The sequence below is a fragment of the Mycteria americana genome, chromosome 1, assembly GCF_035582795.1.
Source record: "Mycteria americana isolate JAX WOST 10 ecotype Jacksonville Zoo and Gardens chromosome 1, USCA_MyAme_1.0, whole genome shotgun sequence".
Classification (NCBI taxonomy): domain Eukaryota; kingdom Metazoa; phylum Chordata; class Aves; order Ciconiiformes; family Ciconiidae; genus Mycteria; species Mycteria americana.
Genome location: NC_134365.1, coordinates 83,261,552 through 83,283,139, shown reverse-complemented (window position 1 = coordinate 83,283,139; position 21,588 = coordinate 83,261,552). Strand labels below are relative to the sequence as shown.

At 39.9% G+C, this 21,588-nt stretch overlaps 1 protein-coding gene across 1 annotated transcript in view; it reads left to right on the top strand.

The window, feature by feature from the left end:
- NTF3 (neurotrophin 3) overlaps nucleotides 1-20,229 on the top strand; it is a 54,389-nt gene extending 34,160 nt beyond the window's left edge. Inside the window, exon 2 of the mRNA XM_075508530.1 lies at nucleotides 16,449-20,229. Coding sequence (XP_075364645.1) covers nucleotides 16,449-17,243 — 795 coding nt within the window. The 3' untranslated portion in view covers nucleotides 17,244-20,229. The remainder of the gene's footprint in view (nucleotides 1-16,448) is intronic.
- The last annotated feature ends 1,359 nt before the right edge of the window (nucleotides 20,230-21,588 follow it).

The following is a 21,588-nucleotide window of genomic DNA, read 5'->3' as shown; positions in this document are numbered from 1 at the left end:
TTACACAGAAGACTGATGGGAAGGCATAAAGAGACTAATACTTGTGAAGATGCTAAATGCAATTTATTCCAAGAAAAAAGTATCAAAGGGAGTATTTGCCCAGGAAGCAATTTATGTTGTATGCAAAGCACAGAAAAATACTTGGGAAGCCACTGTTAACAACAACAAAAAAATCCTCTTTGGCATCTACTCCAGAGAATAGCAACCAAGAAAAAAGAAGATAATAAGTTTCTGTGTTGCATTAGTTTAAAAATTCACTTGAATGAAAGCAAGTAGTATAATAATTAACTGAGTCAGAGAGCACTGTTCAATTAGATGTAGAATTTAAGGGAGTTTATAATAACAACACTTACAAAGAAAGACTTGGTTGGTCTTATTGTTATGGAAAGGGGAAAAAAGTTGCGGTGAGTTAAATGACATTTATAAAATAGGAGGGTCTGATCAAACTGATCCACCTTAGTCCTCCACAGCAGTAAGACCTTAAAATTAGGTCACGGGGATGAAAGGAGAATTTACTCTAAACTATTTCATACAAAGGCTATGTGACATATGGAACATGTTACCCTAAAGAGTAACTAAAGCAAGGAGCATGAATATTTTCAAGAAAGAAAACGACAGGGAAGTACATAAGGAAATTTCCAACCATGGAAGCTTCAAAAGGAATACAATTCCTATTTATTTATGTATTTCTCTAGGGTAGTCAACCATTATCTGTGTTCAGAGGGGAAATTATGACAAGCATTTTTTCTTCTTTCCCTCTTTCTAACTGTGGTGTTTGTGGGGTTTAGTTGGTTTTGTTTTCATTAGAAGGGCTGCAATTTTGCCTTCCCAGAACACAAAGGACAAGAGCTAATAAAATGTTAATGGCTATGTATTTTCTTTCAATATGTAGTGGTTTAAAATCTTCATTCTTTGTATTCTCTTTTGCTTTCACTAGGAGTTTTATGAGTGTGAAGGGTTTTTTTAATACAAAATCAACACTTCACTTGTTTTTACATATCTGGAAAAACTTCATGTCTTTGAAAATGTTCTTCTGGCTTAGTCTGTCTAGTATTAGACACTGGCAAGCAATCACCAGAACAAGCCATGGGACAATTTGTGATAGTACTGCTGGTCCTATCCTGCTGTACTTGAGTTCCTTGAACAAGTTCTTACACAACCTGCCTGCCAGGTATCTCAGATACTGTCTCCTCCAGTACACATTAGGCTAAAGAGGTACAGTGCTTTTTTGATTACTGTATATCAAGTGCCAGCCTGTAATGTAATGTTTTAAGACAGATGCAAGGACTAAACTAAGTAGAAAAAGAGAAAAGCTGAAAACAGGCCAAAATTGCAACCTCTTATCTGAACCCTTTCAGCTTGTAGGAGAAACCAGACTTCAATCATAGCCTGAGAATGGCTAATTCACAGTGGTGCAGATTTACCTCACCTAACACAAAGCATACCATTTAGACAACTCAGCACAGATAGGCAAGATGGATATTTGCCTTCAGTGTGCACACTGGAAAGGATTTAAAGTTAACCCTCAGTGATGTGAAGGGTTTAAATCCCTTAATACAGCTGTGGGGTTTTGGAACTGAAATCAAAGGAAAATATTGAAAATTAATCCAGAACTTTAATTTCAAATCTTGAACCTAAGACCTTATTGTAGTATGAAAATTTCTCTTCAATTAGAAACAAAAAAAAGAAAATTGAGAGACCATTGTCTTTATACTGTGAATAAAACTCTCTTTTCCACTGCTAAAAATTGCAGGTTAGGAGGAAGGCAGTGAAATTACAATATATTTTTGTGGAATGATACTTGCATTTTAAGGTATTTCTTTCACTAGAGTGTAGATAAGCTAGCCCCCTTTCTTGCAGTAGTTATTTTCTTATTTTCAAATAGCTGTAGACCATCTGAGCCAGCAAAACAGATGACTCCAGGTTTCACAGCATAGACTCATGTTTTCCCCAAATTGAAGGGAAAGGAAAGAATTTGGAGAAATTACGATCTTAGTTTCATCTTGTTCATAGAACACAGAAAAGAGGACAAGAAGATAGTTTGGTTTTACCACCTTGTTCAGAAATTTCTATATGTTTCCTTCCTTCACTTTTGTTAGAGGTCTGACATGGAAAGGCCTTCTAAACACAGAGTCACGTTTTCTTCTAACGTGTACCAAGGTAAATCTGAAACAGCACCACTCAAGTCAATAGAGTTATTTTAAGTCTAAACAAACAACCTAATCATAAGACACAGCACTTTTTCTTAAATTCCTCCAATTTATTTGGAATCATATTGATTGTGAGCATTAACACCTGACTCATTCCCTATTGGATTTCCTTGTAACAGCTTACCAGTACTGACATTAGTGTAATAGAAAACTGAGCCAGCTCAAACACTATGCCAGATTATGACCTCAGTTATATGCAACTCATTCTACAGTCGCCTGCTTTCTGCGTGACCAAAAGCAGAATTTGGCGTCGAGCTTTAATTTTTAAGAGTTGCATATACACAATTGTCTCCAAGCATAATATCATTTAATAATTTAAAATGGGAATAAATGTTCTTTGCAATTTTCTTTAATTTCTAGCAGTCCCAAAATATGTGTCTTATCTTTTCTAAATAACTCTAGCACAGTATTTTGCTTGTAAATCCAACGTCTGCACATGCACTTGAGTCCCATAGTCCAGATGACCTGAATCCCGCAGTCTTGACCTGCCAGGTTCTCTTCTGCTTTCCACTAACCTATATTTTAATCGAAGCTGTACTGAAAGTTTGACATCACAAACTGTACCCCCAAATGTATGCTAACAAGAAAGAGGCCTTCATGACATGGCCAAGGTAGACATTTCTGAGGCTTTCAGCCCAGAGATGTAGGTTTAGGGTGAGATGATGGGAGCATGGGACAGAAAAGAGGTATGTGTGTGCTTCTGCCTTTTTCTGGGAGAGCACAGGAGATATTTCCTGAGTACGTGTAGGCTTCCCATCAGTGCCAGCCACAGGTAAAGTTGCCTTCCATTGGAAAAGCCCTTTACTCCTGCTTGTAGCTCAGCAAAGCTCTTTGTGTTCCCATCGTCAGAAAGGCCTGAGAACTTATTATCCCCTTTACATCCAGTTATCCCAAGATGTTGACTGACCTCTCACCTTTAGTAAAGAATTTCCCCATATGTTTGCCTCCCAAAAGTTCCTAAGGATGTGATTGCTTTGTTTTGTTTTTGCAATGGGCTCCCTTCCATCTTTTCTAGTAACAGACTGAGATCAGGTTAGGAAGATGCTGGTCTTCCACTGGTTTCAGTGAACATGCTCCCCCATTTTCTAGCACTGTTAATATCCTGTATCATTTTAACATGAGCCTTTAACTCGGAATCTGTACAGAACACACTTGTTAAGTTAAACTCACCACACATTGCCAGCATTGCCAGGGCCAGTACCTAGTCAGACAGGAATATAAGGGGGAGGGAGGAGTGTCCCTCCCTTCACACCCCCCAATCCCCCCACTGCCTGGCTTTGTTCCCATCAGTGTTCAAGTTCAGCTTGCTCAATGCAACTCTGCCTGCAGCAAGGAGAGCAGGGGCTGCTCACCCAATACTCCCTGCTGAGAGGAAGTGGGTGGAGAGGGGGTGTTAAGATGACAGAAGTGCACAGAGCCCAAACTTCTCCCCACTCCCTTTCCTTGCTAGCCAAAGTAGCTGGCTGGGAGCATGGGAGAGTAAACTGCTCCACGAAGAAAAAAAAAAGAAAAAAAAAGAAGGATGAAGTAATTGACTTTTGTAGCAGAGCAAAGGGAGTGCGTGTGGTGGTGGAGGGAAGATAGGGAGGAACTGCGACTCTCAATATATTCTGTACTCTGCTCCTGGGGAGATGCAGCTGTGCATCTCCCCTTGTATAGGCTACATTGTAAGGTTACACTGTCGTCCAAAGTAAGCATCCCTAATTCTCCCACTTCCTGAAGCACAACAGCATTTGGCTCCTTTTTAATCAGGGATTTCTACTGTGCAAATTGAAGTCTAGGACCAAGCTTTTCCTCTGTGTGGAATTAAAATAATCTCTCCCTTGATTGTTTTGTTGGTTCCTGGGGAAAACTACTGAACTGTTACGGCCGATTTACATTGGCCTGCTCCTTCTTTAAGGCTGATTCCAAGTTATTCTTAATTCCTCAAGGCACCTGAGATCTTCTACATGAGCCAGCCATGGACACCTTTGGCAATGTTTTCCACATCCTTTTTCCTCCCTCTGCTTGCTTCCCAGTTACTTCTGACTTCAGTAGAGTAAGGACTGTTTCCCTTTGCTACTGCTTCAATAGGAAGAAATATGGCATGGAAGTACTTCTGATTTTGGCCAGCTGACTCAATGGACTTTGGTTGGGGCCAGCAGAGTGCTGGAAAGAACCTGAAGGAAGAGTCTAGTCCAGTGGGTAGAACCAACCACAGCCTAGACCTCATGAGAGGAAGGTCTGAATGCCCACTCTCTCATTCTCTTCTCACATGACCTTGGGCTCACATAACCTTGGAAAAGTCACATAACCTGTCTGGGATTTAGTTTCCAAACTGTGAAACAACAGCAAAAAACACTTGATCACTAAAGCCATTCTTAACTATGAAAAAAAGCTTCATGCTGCAGCATTGCCATGCCTGCAGTAAGACTGCCAGCAGCCTTCCCTTACCCTCTGTTAGCTCTCATGCACTCACAGCATCTGCTCTTGCAGTGAGGGTTGTGTGTCCAAGCATGATTTCTTGCATCTAACAGCAGTGAACACCTGATCTATCACAAAAGGAGTAAACTCCTGCAGCAGCATCTCCATAGCTTGTATGTAATCTGTGAGTCAATTATCCAATGATGTAACTAACCTTTGTGGTGATCAGATGTCAGTAGGATTCTTTCATGAAATGTATAAAGTGTGCATATGACAGGAGGTGAACAAAAGTCTATTTAAAAAACTACTGTTTCTATTCCTAGTTCTCACACCCTGAGAGTTACTTTATTCCTGCCCTTCTGTAGATAAAATTTTTCATAACCAGAATTTCTTCAGTAAGAAGAAATTTTCTAAAAAGACGTTCTAGTTATTGACTGTATAAGGAGAGGCAAGGCCAGCTGCTGTACATCTCATTTGTCTCCTTCCCATGCCCAGTTTAAGACATTGCTTTTCTATCAAATATCTGGAGATCATATGCCTGGCAAGAGACAGCATGTGTTAAAGTACTCCCAGTTCTAAAATTCTTCTTTCAAAGATTTTTGGCAAGAAGGAGGGGAAGCATTTTGTATCAACAGCAAAATGGCATCTGGATCGAAAGATAAGAAAAGCACGGTTTCCAAAAACCAAGGCAGTTTTCAGATGAGTTTTGGACCTGGCAGAGGTGAAGAGCGTGCATTAGCACAATAGGAGAACACAGAGATCGCACTTTGACTTTGGAAGGTAGGGCTCAATTCTGCAAATTAGCAGACGCTTTGGATGCAGTTTAGCAGAGTGTTCAACCATGAGCTTAAGGAGTGAGCAATCTACATTTCAGTGGGGCAACTCACAAGCTTAAAAAACATACACTCTGCCAGACTGGGACCAGAATACTCTCACCATCTTTGAGCATTAACCCCTAAATATGGTCAAACTCACAGCAAAGTGTTAACTGAGAGTTAAAATTAGAAAACTTTGTGTCTCAAGGAGAACCACATACTGGAAATTTTATCCACATGAACATTGATGAACTAGGGGACTCACAAGCAAAGTTCCACTTCAGGCAAATTTTTACAAGGAAAAAATGCAGAGTAGCTAGATTTACCGGAACAGTCTTTACCCTCAGGACAAGCCTACATGTAAACAATTTGCTATAAAGTAATGACAATTAGTAGAATGACTTTTTTCTCTAAATGGGCAATGGCTTTTTTAAAGACTCCGATACAGTGGGGAAAAGCACAACAGTCTTTCATGGGTACGTATTATATTTGTGAGCTCTTCTCCGTAAGAAGGATTCAGGGGTCTCACTGTGCAGCTGGGAGCAGTTCTAGGAGAGCCACCATGATTTCAGTGTAGAACTGAGCAAGGTTGTTGGGAGAGGTGATCTCTCATATTAGACCAGCTTATTCAGCTTGTCAGAATAGACTTTTAGGCATACAAGCTCTTTTTAATCTAAAGGCTTACATTTTATGCAAAGAAACAAACTTCTAACCTTACATTTCCCCCAAAAACCCTTACCTGTATTTTCTCAGAAATACAAGAATGCTTTTCTCTGAGAATGACTTTAAAAATATAATATTAAGCTGGCTGCAAGCAAGCTACTGCACCTGTGCAAAGACCATGGAAAAGGTATTTAATTATATACTGCAGTGCTAATTTCTCACTATGGTCCTGATGCAAACAATTCAGTTGCATGCTACATGTATGATAAAATAAGGATCAAACATCAACTGTCTCTAGTCATATTGTCTTTCCCTCGCACCCCTTACTGTGCAAAAACTTTGTCCAATTCATGCTGAATTCAGTGAGGTCCTACTGTTGGTTTTAGAGTATTTGGATCAGGCCTGGAGTCCTGTTCTTGAGAACTCTGCATCAGATACTTTGCACCCGCCTGTCTAACAAGACTTTCCTATTTGGAGGTTTGTGAACCTTTGAGGAACAGGGAGAGGCAATTCAGAAAGCAACCTTTGATTCACAAAGTGGCCATGGATGTATTTCTGTACAGCTTTAAAGAAACCTGGAGTCATGGGCTTTTGCAAAGCAAACACAGGTGCAGCTTTGGCTGAAATGAAATGGGGCTTCCACACCAAGCCTCTTGCACCATGGCTTGCCACAGTCCCAGTCCCATGGAGCACACCTGGGGTGGCAATGCATTGCGTGTGGAGGCGCAGCAAGGCTCATACCTGGTGCTTGGGAGAAACTCTCAAGCAGCAATGCTGTTCCTTATAAGCAAATGGTACTTTAAAAATTTGCCCGGGTCTCTTAAGGGGCAGCGCTGCCCTAACAGCGTTCCTACTCTCAAGGCAAACATCTGTATTCAAGGGTCACAGTAGAGCTGTCAGAAAACCAAAGAAATGTTCTTTTTTCAACAGAAGTACCTCAGGTTCTCTTTAGGAACTGTTTTTTATTCAAAGCAAACAAAAGTTCATTTCATTTCTAACTAGCATTCCCTATTACTGTGTTTCTCTTTCCTTGTGGGTGTGAGGTCTGTCTGCACCCATAAACTAGGTTTAGGGATGCAAGATTTTTCATACTGAGACTCTAACATTTTTGAAGCTGTAACTTTTGTTCTCTCCTGTTTGCTTGCTTGATTTCACTGTTTTCCTTACTTCATTAAAAAAAAAAGAAATTCGAAACTATTAAAAAAGATGGAAGAGGAAGTTTTCAGCTTCTAAACCAAAACAGAATAGAAACCCTTTTGTTTTCAATGTAAAATCCAGCAAAATAATGATCTTGAAATTCACAGTTTGAAACAGTTTTCCTTTTGAGTTTCTTAACATCAGAAAAACTAAATAGCTTTTTCAAAATCTCTCAATTTTTTTCTGCAATTTTTTTTTTCTATAAAATGAGTTATCCAGTAGGAATGTAAATGTAAAAACACGTCAGACCATCCTATTTCACAGGGTCTCTAGAAGGCTGATTTTTCGCAGCCTAACAGTAAAGGGGCAAAATTCTGATGATCTGAGAGTTGTTTCCCTTTCTTCTCCTGCTACCAAGTTAGATAAAACCCACCTCTGACATTTAAAAATAGAACGACTAGAGCAATTTATAACAATGTGGACCACTCCACCTTAACACTTTCCATGGCTTCCCTTGCTCTTTCCAGAAACATACACCAAACATACTCAGAACTGAACACCAAATATATCCAGAGGCCAGGCTTGAACCCTGCAGAATTGTGGGGAGGTGAAAGAAGTGAGTTTCATCTGGAGGACTGCTCTCAACTTTAATTATGGAGAGCTTAAGCCCTCAAAGCATCTCTCTGACGAAAATAAGAGGAACTGCAACTATTGCCTGACTTTAATACAAAACAATTAATCAGCCCTGGTTGAGCCAAAGTAGGTCCAGGTTGACTTGAAAGGTTAATGGATCTTCAAACTGTTTTAAAAAAAGACTTAGATGGAGTTTCAGGGCTGCAGCGAAACATGAAACCAGGCCTCTTTGGTGTGGCTTTGGGCTTGTTACAAACATCTTGCAGAGCTTGAAAACTGCTTTTGATTATCAACTTAACTTCCCTTTCCTTAGTTTAATCCCATTTTTCCTGATTGCGCTCCTTTGCCCCACCCTAAAATGAACCTTTTTGACCAATGCTCACGCTGTCGGGATCTTTGCACTGGGTTTGCTGTCATGCCCCTTCTGTCAGCTCATAGCAAGGCTTGCACATTCAAGGCAATTTCCTCAAAGGTCAGTTATACAGCCTTTCTAGTAATTTTTGCTGCTCTTTCCTAATTTTCTTTTCGTATGACAATACCTTTCAACTTTCAAGCAGCTTTCCCAATTTTTCTGCTGTGCTACAGAAAGTGGCAATTCCTTCCTAGCTCTGCAATGCAATGCCTCAGTATTTGCATTTATTAAATACTGTGCCTTTCCAAGGTTTTAGATCATTCCTGGGTCTGATCAGGTATTGCTCCTTTCTAAATTTCTTTTCCCCTCTGCATATCATTGCTCAATACCATTATTCCCCCAGCACGCTAGCTTGTAATTTTCTGCCAATATTTTATGTCTCCATCTCCCCAGCAGAGATTGTATTTCTCTTTGCTCACTGCTGTTTGCATCCCCTCCAAATTTAGCTGCAAATTTAATTTGTTTGCTGCTTGGCCCTGCTGCTATTAACAAACAGTAATGAAAAGATTAACACACAAACAGTTTATCAGCTTAAATTATCCACTACCATGATTTAGTTCTGGTGCTTTCTATTCTTCTGTTTGCAAATGACTTCTCAAAAAAAAACCCCCAAAACTAGGCAAGTGCAAAGCTCTGGGCAAATCTTCTGGTTTTGTAAAATTAGCACAGGTCTAGTCATTGGAATTTATTGATTTAGCTAAGAATATAACCTTTAGATTTCTTGTTACTTTGGACAGTTTTCAGAGCTAGTGAATAATACGTAGAAATACTTCAGCTTTTGTGGAAATTGTTTATCCAACTATGGCTTTAATTCTTTGTCATGACTAAAAACTGGTTTTATTTCCGTGCATTTCATGTTTGTCATTGATCAATCAAACTTCCATACAACATTACAGATGGACTTTCCTGATCCAGGCAGTGCAAGATGAAAACCCAGGGGCTGTTCCCCAACTTGAAGCATAATACCTGTATGACCTTGCAAACATCATCTGACTTCTGTGTATTCCAGTCTCTGCTCTTTAAAATGGGAACAATGGCACTCTTCCTACTATGTCGGTATTAACCAAGATAAATGCTTATGGAGTGCTCAAATATCAGTGACATGAGAATGGTAAAAGAAAGCAGAGGATGATTTATACTGAGAACATTTATGGAAATATATTTGTTAAGATGCCTCGTAACTCTCAAAACGGACAGGCATCTCCCATGCAGCATGCAGGGCATCAAATTGCAGGGCACCTGCAATGCTATCGTGCCTTGTGTGGAGAGGGGAAATCTTTACTTTTGCTCTCTTAGTAGGGCAACAACAGCCAGCTTTTTGAGGGAGAAACCAAAGGATGTCAGGGTATATATCTAGTGTAATAAAAGCCCAACACCATTCCACAGAGCTCCTTACTTTGCAGATGTAGAAAGTAATGATCAGAGATTTTGACTTGACCACACTCTTCCAACAAATCAGAGAAATCAGCATCCCAGCCTCCCAAACCCTTGCCCTGACCTTCTCAATACACAGATTAATTAGTCAACTGGTTAATGCAAAATTACACTATGGCAGTCTGGGCAGAGACAGACAAGTGTAAATATCATGTCACAAAAATATCAGTGAGGAAAGGAATCAAAATAGAAGAAGACCTAGCTGCGACTGAGGAAAGCCTGCCTACTTCTGTAGTTGATTATAGACCTGGGGATGTAGCTAGTGCGGCTGATATTATACCGGACATTATTAATAGTTGAGTTCCTCGGTGGGTTTGCTAGAGGATGCTGGGGAGCGTCAAATGCCTCCAGGGGGGTCTCGAGTGCCCTGAACTCCAGACGATGTCGGTGGCGGGGGAGGAAGGTGAGGGGCCAAAACCTAACAGAATTAACTTTGCACAAGGTGTGAGAAGTAGCTGCTGTTCCAAGTAGTGAGGTAAGCACGGAGGAACTGCTCCTGACCTTTCTCTTGGAAACGGGCAGGTATGTGTAAGGCGATCACATTTTGATCTCCAAAAAGATATATTTGTGGAAAGATCAAACATAGACACACATACTGTTGCAGTCATCTGTGTCTGAAATGAATGGGCATTGCTGCAGTCCTACACAGTGCATTTAACCATTCAGAAAACAGATTGCTCCTTGCAGCAGATGTATTATCACAAAACTGTCCCTCAGAAAGTTGTCACCAGTTGGGAAACCTGTCCTCAATGACTAGTAGGGTCACGGTCACAACAGTAATCATAAATAGTAATGTAGATTGGTTCGAAGTGCAGATGAGTTTCTCATACTTGGGTGAACAGCTGTCTTGCTGTGCTTTGCTCAGCCAGTCATTTAAAGAAGAAAAGGAAATGTCAGTGACTCAGTAGGCTGAACTCTGTTTCAATAATAGATTAGGTATATACCGTTCACTGGAGGCTATCGGGGCTCAGAGCTCAGATGTGTCTTCTCTTTTGAAAATGGCCTTGACTAATGCATGATTAAAAGCAACTGACCTGCTGCAGACGCTTAAGAAACTTTGGTGGCCTCATCCTCAGATATGGTGTGTAGCCACACTCCCCAGCCCATCTGCAAGAGGAATGCATTAGTTTCAAATAATTCCTTCACTCTAACTTACGGTTTTGTTGGCCCCGAGGATGGGAGGGTTAACACTTAGAGCTGCCATAACTCAGTCCCACTTGATTTTGTCTCTGAATTCTTCAGCTTCATAGTGGGTCTGGTTCTTGTGAAAGCTTTAGCTTCAATCTGTATGTGTTGAAATTTCTGTATCTTGAGAAGTGGAAATGTTCAGGAGGGTCATAGCATCCCTAGGGCCATTCAGCACTCCGCAGCAATCTACCTTAATAAATCCTTGTACAGGCACATATTGTAGAAATAGTCAATTACTATTCTGAAATACAGTGCAAATTTTCATATGCAATTATTTCATACTCCCATCTTTCTGAATATTCAGAATGCAGTCATATTTTTCTTGTTCTGTACCTTTTCACTGTCCCCCTAAGCACAGAGGAGAAGGGCTGCATTTCTTCTCAACATAGTTACTAGGATGAGGGAATCGACAGGGCATTCTGCTACTTGTTGCCTTCTGTGAGTTTGTGAAAACAGTGCTTAGCAAGCAGTGAGTTAGCTAAGCAGTGCTTAGCAATAATTACACTGTCAACTTTGGCAAAAGCCTGAATAAGCTGTCAGCCACCACAAATGATCATTAGTTGCTTGGTCTGAAGAACAAAAGCTGCTTTTAAATTTTTCAGAAAGTGCCAAATACTTCAAGCTGACTTACATAAATCTTGTTGGGTATTACAATGCTGAATGTAAAATTCACCAGTCACTTTTCCTTCTATTCCAGTTTCTCTTAGCAATGACTTAAAAGTAAATACTTAGGCAGTATCTCACAGTACTAGAATTTCATTATTTTCACAGAACATATTAAATGACACTTCACTCTTCAGCTGGGTAGACTGTTCAGAGACTGATCAAAATAAAGCAATACAGATTTTTTTAAAATCACCACAAACAAAACAAAACAAAACTAAACAAAGCTTTCCAACACTACATAAAGTGTTGAGTCTGAAAAGAGCAGAAAGTGATTTGTCAGAGTGTATTGGGGATTTAATTTACTGATGGGAGCAATAGGCAACCTTATTTACTTCTCCTAAATTTAGGCCTTCCCTGAGACACCTAGATTAGACGGCATTAATACCCTGCTAACACTGCAGTGATAGGCAGGAATACAAACCATTCAAATAGAGTAAAACTAAGCTACAGTTGAAAGATCAAACAACTTTGCAATGCATGAGCTTTTCTTTTCTATGGTGTTTGTTCTTACCCGCTGTGCCATAAATGTCAGCAATCTCTAAGTCAAACTCGTTTAGTGCAAATTAGCAGCCGGCTCTATATTACCAGGATATGCTGGTTTTCCTGCCATGCTGTGATGAGTGCTTCCACAAACCCTCTGGACCATTCATAATGCCTAATTGTCACTTAGTCCTACTCCTTGTTCCTTTAAGGACCTTCTTTGCTTCTGTTGCCATCTTTGCAATCATTTTTGAAAGCCAGGGTAGTATCTCTGAATAAGGGGGCACTACCACTATGTAAAGGGACCAACTCAAAGAGGCTAATGTATCTTCCTACCTTGATGTCCAGTGCTTTTCCAAATTGCACATAGCAGAGTGTTTTCCAAGCACATTTAAAGACTGATTTGAGCCCTCAGCCACCTTTTTACTTACCTCTAGCAAGAGCTCAAAGCAGCAAAGGTGCATCCCAACATCTAGAAGGGCACATGGAATAGCACAGCACAAAAGCAGAGCTGGTCCAAAGCTTCTTAGCAGTTCAGGAAAAACAACTTCCTGGAATATGTCAGGAGCCCTTGCTGAACTCCCAGCATATGGAACAGTAAAGGAATCGGGTGATACAGGAGGAGAGAGACAGAAAACGAGGTGGATATCCCAGCAGCAAGACCGTGTCAGGCTGCTAATGCCCACCCTAGGTAGCTGCCTACTGTCTTTGTGGCACAGGCACAAAATGAGACGAGTGACCTACAATTATGTCCAGCCACTGAGTCCCCAGTCAAATGATGAGTTCGCCATAAACAGACAGGTCAACAAGGGATACCTTTGATGGGAATCCAGAGAAAGTGCTGGATAAACTCTTCTGGCTTCACACGATCTAAACCATTCTACAACCACAGGGCTTCTAGGACAGGTATGTACTAGGTACTGCACAGTAAGATGACTACACTGGTTCAAATGGATGTGTTGTTATATCCAATATATACTGAAGACCTGTTTAAGTCATGTGCCATCATATACCTTAATGTTGACTAGGCTGTGTGTCACAGCTGACCTGACAGCCCATGGAAACAGAAACTGAGCTCAGGTACCAGCGTTGATACTCTAGCACTATCAGATACCAGGCAGAAATGAAGTGGAAGCAGTCACCGATTATGGTCTTCTCTATTTGTATCTAATAACATTACTTCAGCTGATACTGGACTAGGGAGCATGCAGCTGGGCTGTGCTCTTATTCTGAGGTCACCATGGAAATGTTTTCCTATGCTTATTTGGGACCCAGACTCAGGCCCCAAATATAGTAATCTAGTCTGTACTTCCTGTAGGAGTGTAAATAGTATTGTGTCCATTTCTAGGACCATTAATCACACTTACTTAACTGCAAACAGTCCACAAAGACAGCTAAAATGAACCTTTTCGGGATTTATATGTGGAAAATTTCAAGATAAACATTGAAGAACAACAAAAATATCTCACAATATGCAGCTAACTACAAAAAGTTTGGCTTGAACAAAATCTGTCTTTCTACCTGAAATGAATCATTTTAATTTTAAGAATTTTTAATGAGAGAACAGAAAAATTCATGTGAAGGACTAAATTCTTGGGGGATTTTTATACCATTCTCCAAAAGGCTGAAGACAGAGCTATTGATACTTGTGCTGGAGTAGCTTCTGCTAAGGTCCATACAAGCCTGTGCCCCAGGAGCCTGGAAGCTAGGTCGGTCTTCTCTTAGACAGGATACCTCAGTTGAAATCTTGCCTCTGAATGCAAGTCTCCTCCATAGATAACTTACTCACTATATACTCACTCGCTATACTGAGTAAGCACTTCTGTTTTGTGTATTATGTTCTGTAGCTTTTAAAGCATGTCCAGAAACATCAGAATTATTTGCTTTGAACATATGAAAACATAAACATTTCGATGTTTTACATTTTTCTTTTCCGTGTATAGGTTTAACAACAATAAAAAAATAAAAATAAAAATTAAAAAACCCCCAAAGTAAAAAGTACAAATTGCAAATTATTCTCAATTTAGACAGGCACAAAGTTCCGCTTTGGGCAAAGAGCCATTTATCAAAAGAAATATTGCCCAGCCCTGTAAATGAATACACTTTTAAGGTGTCTTATACTCAAAATAAAGCCAAGGCCATAAACCAGCTGCAGTTTCCCAGTGATGTCACATTTCACAGAGTAGTGCCTTAGGCATATTCTGAGGTGCTGGACTTCACGGGCAGCCTGACAATTTCAAGTCATAGACTGGAATTTCTGAATGCAACACTTATGAACCTCCTAGGTGAACTGTCTTGGAGGCACTCTCTGAAAACTGTAATCTCATCAAGCATTTGCATTTTCTTTCGAAATTTTGCGCTGCAAAACATCCCAGAAATATGTAAAAATTGGTTCTGAAACATTTTTACTTTTGCAGCAAATAATTTGCCAAGTACAAATCAAACTACAAGTCACATTTCGGAGTAGTTTAACACCCTTCCCACCAAATCCACAAGACATTTTACGTTAGGTTCAGAAAAATACTTTTAAACATTTTTTTTCCATTAACGGGGTTCCTCCATGGACAAGAAAAACAGTTTATTTGAACTGCTCTAATTCTGAGGTCCCTATCCCTTCCTTTTTGTGTGCAGCATGACAGTACAGAGAGTCTGCAGGAACTCCAGTCTTACTTTTCCCACCTCATCACCTGCTCCAACTTGTGTATTTTTCTAGTGCCACTTAGTTTTGAAACTAAGCAGACCAGTGATTACATGCAGCTGCATGTTGGCATGAATAATGCTTTCAGCTTTTGAGCTGAGCATTGTCAGAGCTTTGCTCACCATCCTATCGACTTGTGTGTCATACTGCGTGTGGGTTAGCCCTTCTGTGTGCTGTAAGAAATCTGCTGAATGACATCTGTTTTATAATATTTTTACTGTTTTTAAAAGCATATAATTTACTGAGGGAAGACTAAATAGCACAGGAAGACATCTTTTTATACAGCATGGTCTGGGCTCTGAGATCCATCTACATTAAGTTAGGATTTGTTTAGGTATGACAGTAATTGTATGGTAACTGAAAATCTTAGATTTTTTTTTTCTCCAAAGCATAACTTTGCTGCAAGCAACAGTCTAGATTTAGGTGAACTCATACTGTGACAAACTGAGAATGGAGAAAACACATTTCTTGTCCATAAAAGGACAGATCACACATCCACAGAGGGTAGCTCTGATTTTGCTGCAGTTCCAAACTATGAAGTGGGGACTCACTGTTGCTAAAAGGAGTTTTGCTTAGAGCAGATAGAGGATTCTCCCATAAAACTTTTTTCTTTTTTTCTTTGCCTTCCTAAGTAGAAAATGGTTTGCCTTCTTAAATAGAAAATGGTGATTTGAAGAAATTGAAAATTTTCTGTTTAAGAGGTCTGATTTCTCGCAATTTCTTCTGGGAAAAACACAGAATACCCAGAGCGTTCACCAGCAGGTTGAGGAAGGGGATCCTTCCCCTCAACTCAGCACTGGTGAGGCCACATCTGGTGTGCTGTGTCCAGTTCTGGGCTCCCCAGTACAGGAGAGACATGGATAAACAGGAGCGAGTCCACGAAGATGACTAAGGGACTGGAGCATCTGTCATATGAGGAGAGACAGAGAGATCTGGGGCTGTTCAGCCTGGAGAAGAGAAGGCTCGGGGGGATCTTATCAAAGTGTAGAAATACCTGATGGGAGGGAGTAAAAAAGATGGAGCCAGGTTCTTCTCAGGGGTGTCCCAAGAAAGGACAAGAGGCAATGGGCACAAATTGAGATATAGGAAATAATACTGAAACATGAGAGGTTGTTTTGTTTTGTTTTGTTTTTTTACTGTGAGGGTGGTCAAACACTGGAACGGGTTGTTCCAGTTAAACACAAGCCATTTGATGAGTAGGAATTTGAGGGATCCATGAGGTGTCAACACACAAAAATTGACAACACTTAGCAAAGTCAGAACTTCTTCATTTTACACCATTAGATAATCTGCTATTCTGCATAATCTTGCAATTTTGAAACTAAACCACTCTGTAGAATAGACTCTGTGAAAGTAACTTGGCCTCTCTCTGCTGCCAAGACCTAGACATACTATCCCAATAATAGCTACCTACCTCTGTAGAGAGAGGACCTAACGGACGTATCTGCCACTATACATGGAAAGAGGAAAAGTGAGGTCATCCTGAAAAGTCCATTAAATATAGATGAAACACTGAAAAAAAGTCAGAAAACAGTTGCATTCATTATAAAATATAATGAAAAATTATCTTAAAAGAAACACATGGCCTATCTGTATCTGTAACATGCAGAAGATGTAAGACGTTGAAAACCAATCCAAATTTTCATGTGTACAGCATCTAGTAAACTTCCCTATTTAGTTGTTTATGTTGACTTTCTGTTTCTTTGAAGATCTTACAGGTGAACAAGGTGATGTCCATCTTGTTTTATGTGATATTTCTCGCTTATCTTCGTGGCATCCAGTCTACCAACATGGATCAAAGGAGTTTGCCAGAAGATTCAATAAATTCTCTTATTATTAAACTCATTCAGGCAGACATTTTGAAAAACAAGCTTTCTAAGCAGATGGTAGATATTAAGGAAAACTATCAAAACACAGTGCAGAAAACAGACACTCAGCAAGACGTGGATGGAGATGAAAATGTGAAATCAGACTTCCAGCCAGTTATCTCAATGGATACAGACCTCTTAAGGCAGCAGAGACGTTACAACTCTCCCCGAGTCCTCTTGAGTGACAACACGCCGCTAGAACCACCGCCACTGTACCTCATGGAGGATTATATTGGAAATTCAGTGGTGGTGAACAGAACCTCCCGGCGGAAAAGGTACGCAGAGCACAAGAGCCACCGAGGGGAATATTCCGTTTGTGACAGTGAAAGTTTATGGGTCACGGACAAATCATCTGCGATCGACATTAGAGGACACCAGGTAACTGTGCTGGGAGAAATTAAAACGGGCAACTCTCCAGTTAAGCAATACTTTTATGAAACAAGGTGTAAAGAAGCCAAGCCTGTAAAAAATGGCTGCCGTGGCATTGATGACAAGCACTGGAACTCCCAATGCAAGACATCCCAAACTTATGTTAGAGCACTGACTTCAGAAAACAATAAACTGGTAGGCTGGAGGTGGATAAGAATAGACACCTCCTGCGTGTGCGCGTTGTCAAGGAAAATAGGAAGAACATAAATCTGCATCTCTTTGCTATATAAATTATTACTTTAAATTATATGATATGCATGTAGCATATAAATGTTTATATTGTTTTATATATTATAAGTTGACCTTATTTATTAAACTTCAGCAATTCTACAGTATATAAGCTTTCTCTCTCAATAAACAAGAGCAAAGGGTGTGTGCCTCTGCTGTGGGCAACTCCGGGTTTTTTTTAGACTATGTTTGTGACACTGCTTGTCGGCAGCATACCATAACCTTACTGTAAAATCTGTGTAAAATCAGTATTTTCATTCAGTATTGTCAAGCCAGTGACTGTCATTTAGTAAACTTGTTAAAAATCAGATCAATGTCAAGAGTTGTGTACATATTTATATTCCCCACTCTATACATTCACATTTAATTGGATGCAGTGTTGACTCCTCACCGCCAAAACAAAAATGGACCAAAATGTGTGTTGTAGCCTGCAGATGATGTCAACGTTACAGGCATCAAGTAGCCATAAAATACAATTTCTATGTATTATGCCAGTTTTGCCAGTGAAATGACAATTTTCCCTCTGTTAACATTTCAGAATGACTGCTAATAACCCAGCAACTTTCATTTATGTTTTTGAAGCACATTTGTTTTGCAACTGTTTCTAATGCTGCCAGTTCATCATAGAAAAAATATGAAAAAAATCTAAAATATTTGTAGCAGAAACTTACTGAAGCCAAGAACCAATCTAAATAGATCTTAATATAATACATAAAAGATGATTTCTTCAGAATTTACTATTTATTATGATCAGCCTCTTCTTCCTCACATGAATCAATTATCTTCTGTTTGCATTGTTGCATCATTCCTCTCTGTCTGAGTTTTTAAAGCAGAAACAAAGCTGGTGGTGACTTAACATTAAAAAATCCCTTGGCTTGCAAATTGTAGTAAAGAAAGATATGATATCCTGGCATGGATATCAAAGCCACACACCCGTACGAAGCTGTTCTTCTCCTCAGCAATCCATTCTCCATTTTTCACAGAGGGAAAAATGTGTAGAACTGCTCAACAAACCTGGTAGCTTTCACAGGGACGTGAAATAATGTATCTTTTTGAGCAGTATGGTGACTAAAATCCAGGTAGTCCATAGTTATAATGAAGTTCTTCAGTTATACAGGTGAGTTGTTACTTAGGTCAAGACAAATGTGCTAGCATATATATACCTCAAACTCTTCTTTGTATTGTCATGTAGGTCCACTGGGGACAGTAATAATTACACTACTTGAAGAGTCTATTATACATTAGCTGTGTTATGCCCTGAATGGGATCCTATTCCCATAAAAGTAAATGGGAGTCTTGTCATGGATATCAACAGAATTAAGATTGGACTGCATATGTTATCTGTGTCTAGCTAGATCTTAACACACACTCAGGGCTGAAAAATGCCAGCCATTCAAAAAGCATTACAGCTGTAGTGGTCTTAGGTTTTTACAGCACGGCTTTCACTGTTGTAGCGTGTTCAGCATTGCAAATGAGAATGAGATCAGAGCACTCAAACCCAAGGTTGCAGGACGCCTTTGTTCATGGAGTTTTCACTACTGGAGAACCAGCTTCAAGCCTGCAGCAGGTCATCAAAGGCAGCAAATTGTGTGGTCTCCTCTAATCCCTTACAGAGAGCGTTACACATCATAAAACCACCGGAGAACCGGACAGGTTGCTCATGAGGCCAAGCACTGGAATAGCAGTGACTCTGAAAGCCATGTTGGAGCGTGTAGGTATAATTCTGCAGGGGAGGCCATAAACAAAGGTTTTGAGGACCATCTCAATTTTCAACAGGAGGCCAGGGTATTTACCTCACAGGAAATATCATCACCTCACAGGACTGAACCCTAACTTTGCTTCAAGCAATAATAACTTCAGAGGCTTGATACCAAGGAAATCGTTAAAAGGAAAGAGAGTATCTGTACTCAGGACTCAGTATCTGATAGTCTAGAATTTTTCCCGCATTCTCCTTCCTTGGCAAACATTAAAAAAAAATCCTCAACAGAAGTTTTTCTGGTTTTGCTAGCAGGAAAGTTTGTTTCAACAGGGAAAAAATAACCCAGACCCCTTAATTTTTCGACTTGGAGGGACAAGCATATTTTTCAGTGTCCTGTCCGTCTGAAAATTTTTGCAAGTTAAAAACCTAATTTTACACCCTTACTTCCCAAATAAAGATCATTTTCAGGTGCTGTGAGTAATTGAGAGCAGATATTGTCATGGATCATTAACTTTAGAGATCCCCGTGCTTCAGTATGCCAGATAGGTCTATCTCCATATGAGAAGAGGAAGTAAGAAAACTAACAGAGCTTGGTTAGTCACTGTTGCTTACAGACTATCCCATTAATTGGAAACTACCTTCTTCCTACAGTGTGGATGCCACGCTTATTTACATCACTGTAAATCCAGAGAAATTCTGTTGAAGACAGGTGAGAAAATGTAGGTTTATAGCAATGCAAACAACATCAGAGTTGATCCTAATGCCTTTTTTTCTGCTCACTGAAAATGAAGGGAGGTTCATTCTTTATAGGTTCAAAGAAAACAATTTGTCATTTTCCACCGTAAATCCAGTAACAGGAATTGGTCTTTGACTCTTAACTTTACCAATGCACCAAGAATTTTACAAGCAGCCAGCAAAAATGTATCAGAGTAAATACAACGCCCGTCATCTGAAACACATTAAACGAGAAAGAAGCATGGTGCGTAAGATTATTAGATCGGCTGCCTCTTTCCCACCCCAGTATAACAATGAACGGAAGTGTTACCCTCTGGATCTTATCCAGTTTCCACTAAAGCAAATGGAAAAATTCTCACCTTCTCCAGTGGAAGCTGGATCAGGCCCCGAGTGAAGAAAAACCTGCAGATCTCAACCAGGGAGTGGAGCAATCGCACACATCAGTTACGCGTTCTTGTAAATCCTGTGTACGCATAAGATGCTGTATAATTTTGTAACAAGTTTGTAAACAAAGCCTGTAATAAATTTGTTAAGGCCTAATCCTGTTTTCACTGTAGCCGGGGATGGTTTTATTGTTAGCTTCGGTCATGGCACAATGAATTCAAAGTTCCTATCCAAATTTTTTGTATGTGTGTTAAGTAATTAAGCAAAATATTCAGCTCGCAACGCTAGCTTAATTTGAGTATTCTAAAACTCACTCCCATTAGGCAGCTCAGATGCTCTGTCAATATTGTTTTGCCAATAGATCATTATAAACACACGTTTTATTTAGCTTTTCTCCCAAACGACCGAAAGCTATTCTGAAATTGCCTGTCTGTGTCAAACTGTATTTGCTCCATTTTCTCCCGAGTTTTTTTACAGTCCATTTAGTAATAGTAAAAAATGCTCCACTGAGGTTTTGAGAAACCATCTGCATTTATTTTATCACCTTTGAACATGTGTTCAGGAATGAAGTCTGTGCAGCGAGTTTACTGCTACCAAGAGATTTGTGTGGCTGCACCAGGAAGAAACTTTGACTGGCCTATACAGAGTGTGTGCTTGAAATCACTCTGCTCATGCTCTGCTATTTTGATGCTTCAGCAATCAGAGTCTTTCACTCGGCTATACATTGTGTGTCTGCAGACAATACCAAACAGGAAACAAGTCTGATTGGGAGTTCCAAAATTAAGAATTTAATGATAATGACCTGCTATTTCTGACCTTTCAGCAAATGCATTTGAGCAGCAAAGTAAAGCGCATAACCATTCATTTCATTTAATAGAAACATTGTGGCAAAATCAATGGGATTCTGTGTTCTCCACGCTTGGTACGCGTATGTAATTCATCATGCATGTGGTGGGGGGGCCGAGGGAGGAGGAGGAGATAAGCACTACAGCTTGTGAGAAGTAAAGGGCTGTGCTCTGGGTTGGAGCATTTTAAAGTGTGGAGGGGTTGTTTTCTGAAATGCTTTGCCTGTATTTTGTTACAGCAGATGGCAGAATGACGAAGCAAGCACAGATGTGGTGTAAAAAAGTCAAGCAATATAAGGATAACAAAGCCTTTCCTGGGAGAGTCAGCCATTCGCTACCGCTGTAGGTCCGTGCAGTTCTGTGCAGGTTATCGCAGAGCTCAGCAATGACATTCCCAGTTAAATTATTTAACTAACCCCTGTGGCAAAAAAGTATTTTTTCCTGAAACTTATTACATCCATGAGCTGGATAATTTTCTTTTTTTTTTTTTTTTTTTAATCATTAACTGCTTTGGTACCTCTGATGAACAGCAAATGATAATGCTTTCCATGATGGTCCCCAAATATAGCTTTCTCCTTTGTTTTACTGCTGAGCTTTGAAGCCAGCAGCACCTGAAGGCCATCCTTTCACTACAGAACTGGCCTTTTGATGTCATGAGCTC